At 37.1% G+C, this 13,594-nt stretch overlaps 1 protein-coding gene and 1 long non-coding RNA gene across 2 annotated transcripts; both read right to left on the bottom strand.

Moving 5' to 3' along the window:
* Positions 1 to 5,460: 5,460 nt before the first annotated feature.
* LOC121053941 lies at positions 5,461 to 7,498 on the bottom strand. Its single transcript, XR_005811452.1, has 4 exons — positions 7,202 to 7,498; positions 7,043 to 7,115; positions 6,448 to 6,950; positions 5,461 to 5,766 (listed from the first exon to the last, which is right to left on the bottom strand). It is a non-coding gene; the product is annotated as an uncharacterized LOC121053941 (long non-coding RNA).
* A 102-nt stretch (positions 7,499 to 7,600) lies between these two features.
* Positions 7,601 to 8,746, bottom strand: LOC107303795. Its single transcript, XM_015834525.2, has 2 exons — positions 8,423 to 8,746; positions 7,601 to 8,349 (listed from the first exon to the last, which is right to left on the bottom strand). Exons 1-2 carry the CDS (start codon positions 8,720 to 8,722, stop codon positions 8,197 to 8,199), a joined length of 453 nt encoding a protein of 150 aa, XP_015690011.2. The 5' UTR covers positions 8,723 to 8,746; the 3' UTR covers positions 7,601 to 8,196.
* Between the last annotated feature and the right edge of the window lie 4,848 nt (positions 8,747 to 13,594).

The raw sequence follows: 13,594 nt of genomic DNA, 5'->3' as shown, positions 1-13,594 counted from the left end.
AGGCGACGGGTGGCCATGGCTGGCGGTTCGGGCGACGACTGACATGTGGGGCCAGGCGGTGTGAACGCTCATGGTGGGTTCGGTTCGCTGCGGCTGCAGGTGGGCCCGGTGGCGTGTGGCGTGGTGGGGTCCGTGGGGCAGTGAGTGGGAGGGTTGGGTTGGGAGTGCTTCGCGATTTTATTACCCGGTGTTTTGGAGGGGTGGAAATTGCTGGAAGCACCTGCTTCTTTTGCACCGTGGGGTGTCGGCATGTGCCGGTGTCTCCGTGGGACCGGTCTATTGGACACCAGTACACCACTTTCTGGTCCCTGTTTAGTGTTTAATACTGGAGCTGGTCATATTGGTTTTTGTTTAGAATTAGTGTGGCATAGACATTAGACAACATTAAGAAAATTAAGAAAATAGTTGTCTATATATATATACATCAAATTAATCGTCACGGGTGGTACCATTAACTCAAGAAAAACATGTGCTCCTAAATTGCATGCACCTTTTTCAGAGAAAAATGGCATGCATTGTTTGCATACAACAAATAAAAAATATAATAATTATCGTACCAAGTAAAAAACTCATTATATAACTTGTATGCTTGGTTGCCTAGACACAGTTGTCTACATACCTGCCCTATTTTGGATTATTGTAAGTTATATTATTATTAGTTAAAGCATGCAATGAACATAAGGAGCGTAATTACTGTAAAGTACTCTAGGTAGCAAGTCTTTAGCCACCCAGTAATTAAAAACACACACTTATAAAGTCTACCGCACCCTAGTAATCTGGGCACTAGATTACCTGTGTCATAGTAATATAATCTTATATATTTTATATTAATTCTATAATTTAGATTATAATAATTATTGGCTAAATCAAACATGATCTAAGTTTATTATCAAAAAATAATATGAGAGCTAAGATGCATACTAGTTTTGGCTACTTGACGATTTTTTTCTATTACAGTATCTTTCAAGATTAATATATAATTAGCCTCAATGATGGTAAAGTAAACATTTTAAAAATTATTCAAATACAAAGTCTTAAAAATTTGACATCATAACTGTCGAAAATAACAAGCATTATGGAACCGGAAGAAACTATCAATTAGCTATAAAGTTATATTCATTTCTTTCACCATTCTCTTTATCGTAATCATTTATATTTTGAGGCACATATAAAGTTGGTGGATGTGCATCTAGGACCTCTAGTGGTTTTGTTATAAAGTAACAAACTATTTGGAGAACTAGTTCTTTCAATGAGAAAAACACAGTAAATCAATCCTACACGTCGTCAATAACGAAGAGAAGGATCACACTTCACAAGAATGAGAGAAAGCGAAGGGCTCATAGTATTAAGATTGTATCATTACTTCTGATTGAGTCCATGGGTATATTGTAATGTAAGGAAGGGTTTGAACCGCTAAACGATGTATCTTTTAAAAAATATTCTATACAAAAGTTATTTTTAAAAATCATATAATATATTTTATATTTTATATTTTTTAATAATTAATAATTAATCATGTACTAATATATTATTATATTTTTTTCACCGGATAAGTTACCTTACCACCGCTTAAACCGAACGCGGCTAGTGAGTTTAGGAGTTTGGAATATTGTTGTGACATTTTCGGTCACTTCCACCAAGTCATGTCTGTCACAAACCGAGATCTTGTATCGGAGTATCTAGTATTTCTGATAGAGCTCCCTGTTTGGAAAAAAAGCTTGATCATGGTCTCTTTGGCAGGTATTTAATTTTTTGTCACTCTTATGAATGTTTATAATAAATTTGTTATTAGACTTATATGTCATAGAGTCATGAGAATCTATATGTCATAGGCAATGAGTGGTAAATCTGTTTTGACCCCTATACGAGTGGCAAAAAGTTAAATTTTTTTCGGTAGATGTCATCTTATACTTCATTGTGACCACGAATCGAGTGGGATTCGGTTCAATGATTACCTCAAGAGAGAGTAGGATAAACAATCCAAACTTGTGTAAAAGAATCATATGCCTTCCTCTTGGTTGTGACTGGCTCTATTTGAGTTCAAATTACATATCTTCCCACCTAGTTTAGGTTGTCCGTAGAATACCCTTATTTGGAGTTGTTCCCATGGATTTGGATTATCCAGTTGTAATAACCATGTGTCTAGTTGCAATAAACGAGCTTCTCTGTCTCGACCGAGAACTTCGACTGGAGTCTTTGGTGGTTGGAATTGGTTACTCCAATGGAAGCTCTAATTTCTGCTACGAGGTTTTTCTGTGATTTTTACAGGTTCGCATCCATCCTTCTTCATGCGACACTTATAAAATTTCAGTTAACTCGAGTATGAGAGCCAATATTTCTTATTTTTTATTATCTTTATGCTCTACATATGTCTATATCCGATTTATAGCCTACTTTTATATTTGCTCTTAGGAATTTTGCTAAAACACAATATTTTTACACAAAATAGTTATGTAATTTTATTTTGTAAAATTTCTTCAAACAAAATAAGCCTACTAGTATTCCCAACAGTTCATCCAAATTTTATCTTTTATATTATCATTTGGATGACTATCCAAAATATATTCTTCATTCGTATCATATATAACTCCAACAGAACATCCATATTATGTTATCCATATATATTTTACCAATATTTTATAACCATCTACTCTCATATTGATATTGATCTCTCCTCTTATGATTGGATGTTGATATATGGAGGTAGAAAAGAGAACATTCATATTTAGAGTTTTTCTTAATAATATAGATGATGCTATATTTTAGACGAGATAGATGACCGGCTGGATGATAGGAGTGATGATCTACTGGTTTTGCTCTAGGGAGTTATCACGACATGCTTTCTACACTAAGAAATGTCACCTTGTTTATAGAAGTTTTCTTCATTAATATCCAATTAAAAGATCTCCTTAAAATCTTTTATGAGATTTCTAATATTTAATTTTATATTTTGTATCTTAGTATACTCGTCATAAACTCAATTTTACACATTTATTAGCCTTTGCAACTATAAATGCAGCCATAATTGATCCCATGGCTAGTTTATTACTTCCTACATATCAAAGTAAATGACCATTTTAATCGAAAAATATGTCATAAAATAAATGAATACTTTGGGACTTGGAAACAAATAAAGTAAAGTAAATAAAGACAACCACAATTGTTGCACTTGTTAGGGAGTAATAGTAGCCCGTCTTTCCAGCATCAAAAGAGTAATAGGACGGGAGTATGAGCGTTATTTTAATTAAGTATCACCTCCTGTCATCTTTATTCACCGATCCACACCAACAGTTTAGCCTATAATTTCTTCTTTAGTTGCTTGTCTAAAGCATTATTTGATTATATCCGGAGGGAGCACTAATTTGTTAGAAATCGGATAAAATAGTCCCGCCCTTTTTGGACGAACAGAGTAGTACTCCCTCTGTCAAAAAAAAAATCAACTCTTCGGTTTCTGTATCCAACGTTTGACCATCCGTCTTATTTAAATTATTTTTAGAAAATTAGAAAAAAATTAGTCACACGTAAAATACTATTCCTGATTTATCATCTAATAAAAATAAAAACATCAATCACAAAAAAGTTTAAATAAGACGAAGAGTTAAAAATTATAAGTAAAAGGTGAAAAATTGATTTATTTTGAAACGGAGCGAGCACATAGCCACTGGCCAGATAGTACAAGTCATGTTGAATTCATTTGTTGTGTGTCCAACATCACTCTCACAAATAATTTACTCCTGTTTTAATTAGTGGGAGTACTGTTTAGACGGCAGGTACAGTACGGAAGTATTGCTCGTATCGTTTTTAGCCAAACAATCGAGAGGTGATTGTTTGGGCTTACTTAGTAAAAGCCAAATAGTATATTTGTAAATAAAAATTAATCCATAAATAAATATTTTATATGTATGCTCTTAGTAGACAGAGCTAAAAATAAACTTTGACGATGAAATCCAAAACATACCTCAAAATATAATAGTAATAGTAAGATTAAATTTCAGCTTATAAATATAAAAAAAACGAACTCTGATTGTGCTGCAGTAGCTCGTGCCAATTATTTTTGGGAAGGAAGTCATCGTGGGGAGATTGGATTGTTCGGCAACGGACGCGTTATTACGTGGTGGTTTGGCTCCACAACCAAAGCCGTGGATCGCTTGCATGGGGGGCGCGTGTGCTTTGAATCGTGGTGGAATTGGAATGGCATCGTCATCTTTTGGAAGGATCTTGTGTGTGCTGGATGGACCGATGGATCCAGCGTTCTGTAGCATCGGCATCTGATACCGCCACGAGCAGGCAGCTGGCGTTCACACCACACCGGCTTGAACTGTACTCCCGCCGTTCAGAATAAATTAACTTGTAGAATTTAGAATTTATTATCAAAAGATATATTAGCCCCAGGGTGAGCCCCGACGAGGACCTCGAGCAGAAGAATTTAGAATTTATTATAAAAGATGCTATGTTTTTAGAGGAAAATTTTTTACCAAACAGGACTTCCTATTTTTTCTCTAAAATCATCACATCAAATTTAGACACTTAAATAGAGTATTAAATGTAGATAAAAATAAAAACTAATTATACAGTTAGGGAGGAAATCGTGAGACGAATCTTTTGAGTCTAATTAAACTATGATTAGCCATAAGTGCTACAGTATTCATATGTGCTAATAACGGGTTAATTAGACTCAAAAGATCCGTCTCACGGTTTCTGTGTGAGCTATGAAATTAGTTTTTTATTCATGTTCAAAACCCCTTTCGACATCCGGTCAAACGTACGACATGACATTAAAAAATTTTTGTTTCGAGAACTAAACCGGGCCTTATACACCAACTCTATAAATGTTAATGTTAAATAGTATAGGATTCGTCACAGAAGAAATATATATAATGCCTTCAAGCTCAAGCTAGCGCTATGCACAATTAAATATGCCATGGCAAAAACGTATAATTTCCAAGGTAAGGACCTATTTGAAGTACAACAAAGAACCGGTCTCTATATTTTTCGCTTCTGGGTTTATAGTTATAAGCCAAAATTTAAACTTATAACACTGAATTCATTGTTGATTTTAGGGTTTATTCGTTTTTTTCAGCTTTAGTTCCTAGATCACTAAAAATATAATTACTTTTATTTTTTAATATACGTTTTACTTTTGTTCACGATAAAAACCAATCAATCAACCCCTTAACCCCTTAGGGCTCGTTTGGCAGCATGAGAAAAAAAACCCTGGGAAATTTTCCCATGAGGGAATTTTTGGGGTGACATGTGCTCCCCTCCACTTTCCTATGGGATCCTTTTTCCCTGTGGAAATTTACCCAGCTGTTATTTGGAAACAAAGGGAAAATATCCCCAGAAACGTGAAAACGAATTTTAAAAAGGAAAAGACATGTACTTTCAGATTAGTGAACTGAATAATGATACGTTAGTGAACTAAATATGGCATAAAATTTTAAAAAACAAAAAAATGGTCCACTTTCACATGAAAGATGGGTCCATTTATACGCTATATGGAACCATTCGATAATAACATGGGATTACTGTTCTGTTTATATCCCCCAATATTTAACAAAAAATGAACTGAAAACAAAAGAGTACGAGGAAGGAAGGTAAGTTTTTTATATTAGCAACAGTATCAGATCAACAACAGGCCTCTTAAATGTTAATGACGATAATCTGAACAGCAACATCATCAGATCAGAAACAGCATCAGATCGGATCAGCAACATCATTAGATCAGCAACAGCATCAGATCAGCAACAGCATCAGATCAGCACTACTCTGTCCAAAAAATAATGATGATAATCTGTGTAGCTCCAGGCTAAGACTTAGATCCATGCAGTATTAAAAAGAACAACCTCTACATGATATATCATATCAAATGATATCCTTAGAACACACCATGGACAGGAAATATATTAAAATGAAGAGTTACCAGTGAGAATTGAAGACACTAACAAAAAAATTGAGCATCTTCAAAACACCATAATCAAATTTGTACCTCCACTAATGCTTTTAGGATACTTTATTACTCTAGACAATACAAATTGATATATTCTTTCATGCACTGCCAGCTTATGACACGGTCAGGAAATCTCTTGCTGAAGCTGAAGAGAGAAATGAAGAATTGCTTAGGAAAATTAGTGATAATGAGTACATGATCCACTTACTCCAAGACACAGCACAAAAGTTAGTATTTGTATCTTGTATATTTTTCTCAACTGCTTGTGGTTCTGCTGAGAGACAGGCTTAGTAGCATCTCCACTAACCATTTATTTTATCTATTATTTAATAAATAATTAGTCCTTTCCAAAACTATATTACTTTCTTATCTGAAGCATATCAGTTCAGCAAGCACAGGCGCACGCTAAGTTTGCTAAATTATTAACCTAACATATCAGCATGAATTTAAGTTTGCTTCAATTATTTGAAAGAACCATATCTAAAATAAAAACAACATACCTTCTATCCATTTGGCTCTTTAGCCATATCAGGCGCACGCTAGGGATGCTTGTGTTCATAAATATTTCCCTATTGAGTGGACATCTAAAGAGTCCAAGAGCTTTTGCTTTTTCTTCATCTGTTAACTCTTGGATCGATTCAATCGTAGCAATACACTTGGAGATAGAAGTGTCAATTTCATGCCTTGATGCCTCCACTATTTTACCCACTGCCCTTTTTGCTTGCTCTTTTTTGAATTCCAAGTAGTCCTCGAGTACCAATGCTACTTGATTATGCTTGCGCTTCTTTCCAACATCAACTTTCTTTTTCTTTGTTTGGTGTTGAGCTCTCTTGTGCCTCCTTTGCCATGTTTGTACTTGAAGTCTTCGGCGCACCCATATTTGAAAATGGGTTTGTCAACCCATCTAGACTTAAAACCTCATGTGTCATTCCCATATTCTGATCACTTGAATGAGATATTTCTTGAGTTGATGTAAAACATAAATCACCTGTTGCAACACTTCCTGTTTGAAATAAAAAAGATAGTAAGTTGCAATAGCATAGTTATAATTAGAATTAATAATCAATATGAAACGAAATTATAAAGTTCAATGACCTTCATACAGTAAGGCCAATTGATTGAAAAGTGGGAATGGTTTGGAGCGAAACTTCTTGACCTTTGGATGAGCCTAATCAATGCAATACGAAAATTAGTTAGTATGATAAAATAATATTTTACTCTATATTATTTTTTCGAAGTGATAAAGCATCTCACCTGAAGTATCGTATCCCAAATAGCTGGTTCAGCAACAATCATACAAAGTGAATCATTCCATCCAACTCCACTTTCTTTTCGTGCATTTTTTATAACTTTGTAGTTCCCCTTGAGTTCCTTCTCCTTTTCTTGGATCTGTTGTTTCGTGAAATAAATGTGTGGAAACTTTTCATTGAACTTGGAGGTGATACTTCTCCATCCTTCGGTATTCCAAGCATTTTGAGCCCTGAATCTTGGTAAATTATGGTCATGAAGTATATCGATAAGTCCTTTCTCTAATGCAGAATTCCACGATGCTCTTCCACCTTCCCTCGACATGGCTACAATTTCCATGAATATTTATATAATATAGAAAAACAAAATACAACAATATATAGTAGAGAGAAAGAAAGTGCATCAATATTAAGTACAGCAATATAATTATCCAGTACACATAAACATTATTCTAGAAACATAATTATCTAACTAATATAGTCGGCCCACATTTGAATGGCTATCTGATCCCTAAGATTATTCCCATCGATTGAGTTGACATCATCGGGATATATCTCGTCATTCGGAAGATCGACATAGTTTTCTTCTGGGATATAAATAGGTTGATGATCCAACCACCCCTCGTGACCATTTAGCCCTCTGATGATGTTGTGAAATACAACTGTTGCTGCTGGAATTTTAACTTGATTCTCTATGGTATGATGTGTTCCCACTTTTAGAATTGGAAATCGCTTCTTAAGGACCCCAATTGCTCTCTCAATATGGTTTCGAAGGATTGCATGCCGATGGTTAAATAACTCTTTGTAATCTGCATAGATAATTCTTCGAGATGGTCGTTGCCTTGTAAATTCACTCAAGTGGTACCGAACTCCTCGATATGGTGCAATGCAGGATGAAGTATTGGCATATCCACCATCAACAAGATAGAACTTGCCCTCCGGGACACGAAAGCCCTTGACAAGAGTAGATTGAAATACTCCAGCATCAGATGCAGATCCTTCCTATCCACATGAGATAAATGTAAAATTCAAATCAAAGTTGCAAGCCAACATCACATTTTGTGACAAGGTTCCTTTCCTATTGCGATAAGGGGGGGCCAACTCTTCAGCTATAGTTATAGGGACATGTGTACCATCAATAGCTCCCATACAATTCTGCACATAAAGAAGGGAAATTTAAGACAAGGAAAGATTACACAAACCTAGATTTTTAGTTTGTAAGGCTGACCTGAAAATATGGCCAAAATCTAGGATCTGATGCAATCTTCATATGGGTATGAGTTGAATCAGGAAGTTTGACAAATCGCTCAGCTAGGGTAGGGACAATATGAAAAACTTCATTTATCTTCCTACTTATTGTTTCACCACTATGTTGGAATGCATTCTGTAGGTCTTGATTGCTAGCATTGTGAGAAATCATATGCATGAACATTCCTAATTGCTCCTCAACATCAACACCTCGCGTATCACATAGAAGACTCTTCATGCTAAGATATCTTGCTGTAGCTCTAAATATTTCTGGTTCCATCCGAAACTCAACCTTAGACCAATTCTCATGTCCTTCTAGGATTTCCTTAACCTTTATAGAACCAGTTAGAATTGAGGTGTGCAGAGGTCTTTTTTCAGCTTGGAGAGCTGCAAGTGCAGCAGGGACCAACGCAAAGAAGAGTTCATCATCCTCTTCCTCTTCCTTTAGCAAAAAAATTCTTAATTGCTCCCTTGCAGAGTCCATCACTTCTTTGGTAGCAGATTACTACAAGAACAATGAGCCAAGAGGGTTTTGCAACTTTCATTTAGGAAAATAGAACAAGTTATCTCAGATCTGGGCTAGACCTGATCTTTTGCAATATAAAGATGGTTTTGGAGCTTGATCCATTGTGCACATATTCCACGCTAGCACCCTCTATATTGGGTCCTAGAGAGAAGGTAACCAACCAAACAAATTATGCAGTACCAGAGTTAACGCAGGCCAGCTAGTATATTGTATATAAGTTATAAACTATGCAGTAATAGCACACCATAGCAGTAATCTTAAAGCGCAGCAAAAATAGCATACTGTAAAACCCAAATTATGCCAAAAATAGCATACTGTAAAACCCAAATTATTTAACATTTGAAATAAGGTAAATCAAGATACGTTGTTTGACTATCCAAATAGTATATATGCATTGCAAAAGGTATACCTTGGCTTGGCGGAGTTCGTATATCTCCAGGAATAGTTGTTTGAAAAGTTCTTCTAGTGCCTGGACCTCTGCTTCCAAGCTTTTGATATATTCTAATAAACAAGTAGGATTTCATGCATATGATCGATAAATAAAAAATGGGGAATAAAAGAACATTACAACATACCCTGCTCAGTTTGATCTTCCTGCACAGATCGAACAATTGTGCCAACTATGTGCTTTAGAAATGACCTGGCTTTTAGTTTCTGCAAGTATTAAATTTTGTATTCAGTCAATCTGCACAGAGTAAACATCAATATAATAACTAACCATGTTCCTTGCAAATTGGCATTTTATTGAGTTAATGTGATCCGATATTTTGCAATGTTTATTGATAGAACAAACCACCTATCCCTTCAATCACACCATATGTGAGCATTTCTGCATAGTTAAATCATAAGCATCTAGAATCTTAACCCATATTATCAAGTTTCTGGAAACAAAAGGCACTATTATACATTAACATTCCTGCTTATCAACAGTTTATACATTAACATTAACTCCACCATCGACGTTTGGTGTTGCAGCAGTGGCGATTCGATTGATCGATCATCGATCCAACCGGTTGCAATTCGGCACTAATCCATGCTCAGCTCAGCTGCTAGCAGCCATGGCTATGGCTAGCCAGCTTATCAGCATTAACATTCTTGCTTATCAGCAGTTTATATATTAAAATCAAAGCAAGATCATAATCTACTGCCACCTCTTACACAGTTACATAGTTAGACTTAGATCTAGAACAAGGTGTGTACCAAATCAAGAACCGGAACATGACCCAGTCCTAGAAGCATTACCCAAAACCCTAGAATACAAAGAGAAGGAGAGGAGGAAGAAGAATCAGGGCTAACCTCAGATCTCGAAGAGGAAGGTGTCGAGGAGAAGGAGTCCGTCGAGTCTCGCGAGGTATGGTGACCATCGACAGCGCTTGCGAGATAGGAGGAGTGGGGAAGGAGCAAGAGCTGCTCTCGTCGGGAGAAGGAGGAGGCGCAGCTGCCGCCGCCGCGGCGTCTCGTTGGGAGGAGGGGAGGCAGCGGGAGCGAGGACGGCACCGGCGGGGAGGCGGCGAAGACCTAGCACCGGCGGCGTCGCTCGCTCGCGGGGAGGGACGAGATGACGAGACAGGAGAAAAATCCCGACCTCGCGAGGTCGAGGATCGTTCCACGGGAGTTTCACGTGGATTGGGCCGGGAATTCCTCGTCCTATGGGCTTCCAAACTGTAAAATAAGTTACCGCGTGGCATTTTTCCCTATGGGCTGGTTTTCCCGGGAATGGGCCGAGATCCTAGTGGGATCCCGGCCTGCCAAACGAGCCCTTAGCAACATATTGACGGGAATATGTCAACTTTCATCCTTTTCAAAGGCCCTACTTACAATGGTTGGTTAAAGCAATCCCGAGAAAAGAGGCGACGGAGGCATTATAAAAACAGATCATCTTAAACTACCATGATTTTGACATCGAACTGTATATTATCCTCGTGTTTTTCTCTTGAAATCTACATGAAAATGATAGCGCGAGAAAATTTTGATCGTACTTGCAATATTTGTCGCAGATCGATAGTGACACATTATACTAATAATATACTATGCTCCAGTAGTCCAGTTGTAGGTGTTCGATTTGCCTATTACAAACCATATACCGAACCAATTTATATCTGTGTTTTAGCAGGTTTTGAGTTTCTAGCCATAACTATAACTATTCATTCATCAATGTTTTCTATTTTTACAGACTTTTATATATATATATAGATGCTAAAATGAGTCGCGACTCACAGACTGCCTCGTGAATCGGGGTCAAAAACATATCAAATCACCTCTAAATTTCGATTTATATAGCACTATAGTTTCTTCGTATCAAAATTTTTCTGCTTGGAGATTTTATATGCAAAATCTAGTACTCATGGAGCAGCCCATGAGTCACGACTTACCTAGCTAGAATTTCTATATATATATATATATATATATATATATATATATATATATATATATATATATATATATATATATATATATATATCTTTTCTCTTTGCCCTTCATTTGCCATTGCAGTAGTTGTTAGTTTCACTACTAGAAAACTCATTTTTGGCGTTGAAGAGGTTTGATTTTTACGGACGGACATGTCCTTTGGAGCTAAAACACCGTCGGTAAAAATTGTACCCGGCCTAGAGGGGGGTCCGCCTGAGAAGATGGATCTTTGCAGGCAAGCCATATAGGCGTCGCCGGTGAAGAACGATCTTTGCAGGCGGCAGGCGTCGTGCGCCTGATAAAATCCATTTTCGCAGGCACCTCTTGTATGGACTTACTATTTATGTTGTTCTTAATATTTTTTATGTTGGTCTTACTATTTTTTATCATATTGAGAATTAACAAAAAATTTACTCAACAGTTCGCATTTTAGTTTTTACTATTTTTTACGCGCAATTACTATTTGTAGGGTGCCATGTACAATTTTTTATATGTTAAAGGTCTTTTAAAAAGAGGTTTCAAAATTTAGTACCAAATTTTTATGTGAACCTACCATTGTATGGAAATTTTTTTAAAAATTAAAAGTAATAATGTTAAGGTTTCACATTTGTACGTAAAATTAATTTTTTATTATAACTACTGTATACATTTACAAATTACAAAAATAAACTAAAAAAATTTTACTCAACATTTTGCATATTAGTTTTTACTATTTTTATGCGCAATTACCATTCGTAGGGTACGATGTATAATTTTTTTATGTTAAATGTTTTTTAGGAAGAGCTTTCAAAATGTAGTAGCAAATTTTTATGTGAACCTACCATTGTATGGAATTTTTTAAAATTAAAAGTAATAATATTAAGGTTTCTATATTTGTACGTAAAATTAATATTTTTATTACAACTACTGTATACATTTACAAATTACAAAATAAACTAAATTTTTTTAAAATAAATACATTCACATCTGTAACAATTTTCGTAGGCGGACGGGCCATTTGCGAAGATAGTTATGGCGTGTAGGGGTTACATTTTCGCAGGCGGACCGTGCGCCTACGAAGATCGTGAAAATAGTTTTTGCAGGCGGGCGGTCTGCCTGTGAAGATGAACTTTGTAGGCGGACCGTCCGCTTGCGAAAACATTTTCCCTATATAAGCACCCGCCCGCCCGCTGTCTCAAAATTTTCAAGTCCGAGCGCGAACCCTATATTTTTGGCGCCATGAAGCTGCCAAATTTTTTCGCCGCCGCACGCTGTCCTCCGCCGCCGCCCGCCTACGCCATCGCCTTCCGACCTTCGCCACCGCGCTTCGACGTCCGGCCGTCGGCCCATCCACCGCTCCGCCGGCCTCCACCGCCACCTCTGCCGGCCGCACGCATGGGCACGAGCTCCAACGTCACCCCATCCGCCGATCTACACCGCCACCCTCGCAGCCCCAGCCGCCGGCCTCCACCATTGGCCTGTCGTCCGCCGCCTTTACCGGCCTCCATTGGCCGCCGCCCACCGGCCCGTCGACCGGCGCCCTCGCACCGCTGCCCTCCCAACCCTAGCTCCTCTGCCCGACCTCCACCAGCCCAGCTGAAGAGCAAGACTCCAAAACAGATAGCTGAATACAAGAAGGGCTTGCACAAGCAGAAATTGATTACTGTCGCATAGTACATTGGACAAGCCTTCTTGCACTTTCAAGATAAGAGAGTCATCATGGCCGCTTATAATTTTAAGTAAGTCCAGTATATTTTTCTTCTACACTGTCTTATTTATCTGGTACTAACTAACTATACTGTTGTTAATATGTAGCGATCATTATATCTGTTTACTCATCCACCCTAAAGACAGAACCATGGTAGTCTTGAACCCTCTCGATTACAAACACCAACGATACAAAGAATTTCTAACAATCTTACAATAGTAAGTGATTATGACTCTTCTATTTTTATATGAGTGTATTATAAATAAATATTCTCCTAAATGTGAAACGGTGCGACAATCCATACCGTGCGTACTAATACTATAAGTTTAAGGGTGGAGAACAAACCCGAACAAGGGAGAAGATGCTAGTACATACCTATTGGCTGGTAATACTCCACCCACTTAATATATTTCAATTGTTTCACTAATTGAAAATTTTAACTATTTTTCCTATGATATGTCTTGCAGTGTCACAAGCAACCTAGAGGGTCTGTCCTTTGCGGGTATTATACATGTGAATTTCTTAGGTTT

The sequence above is a fragment of the Oryza brachyantha genome, chromosome 3 (genome assembly GCF_000231095.2).
Source record: "Oryza brachyantha chromosome 3, ObraRS2, whole genome shotgun sequence".
In the NCBI taxonomy this organism is placed as follows: Eukaryota; Viridiplantae; Streptophyta; class Magnoliopsida; order Poales; family Poaceae; genus Oryza; species Oryza brachyantha.
This window is presented reverse-complemented; position numbering and strand designations above follow the sequence as displayed.

Excerpts from the sequence above, each read along its gene's own strand:
- LOC107303795 (XM_015834525.2), bottom strand. The coding sequence starts at position 8,722 with ATGGAACCAGAAATATTTAGAGCTACAGCAAGATATCTTAGCATGAAG. Across the intron at positions 8,350-8,422 it reads GATTTTGGCCATATTTTCAG|AATTGTATGGGAGCTATTGA; the intron begins GTCAGCCTTACA and ends CTTTATGTGCAG.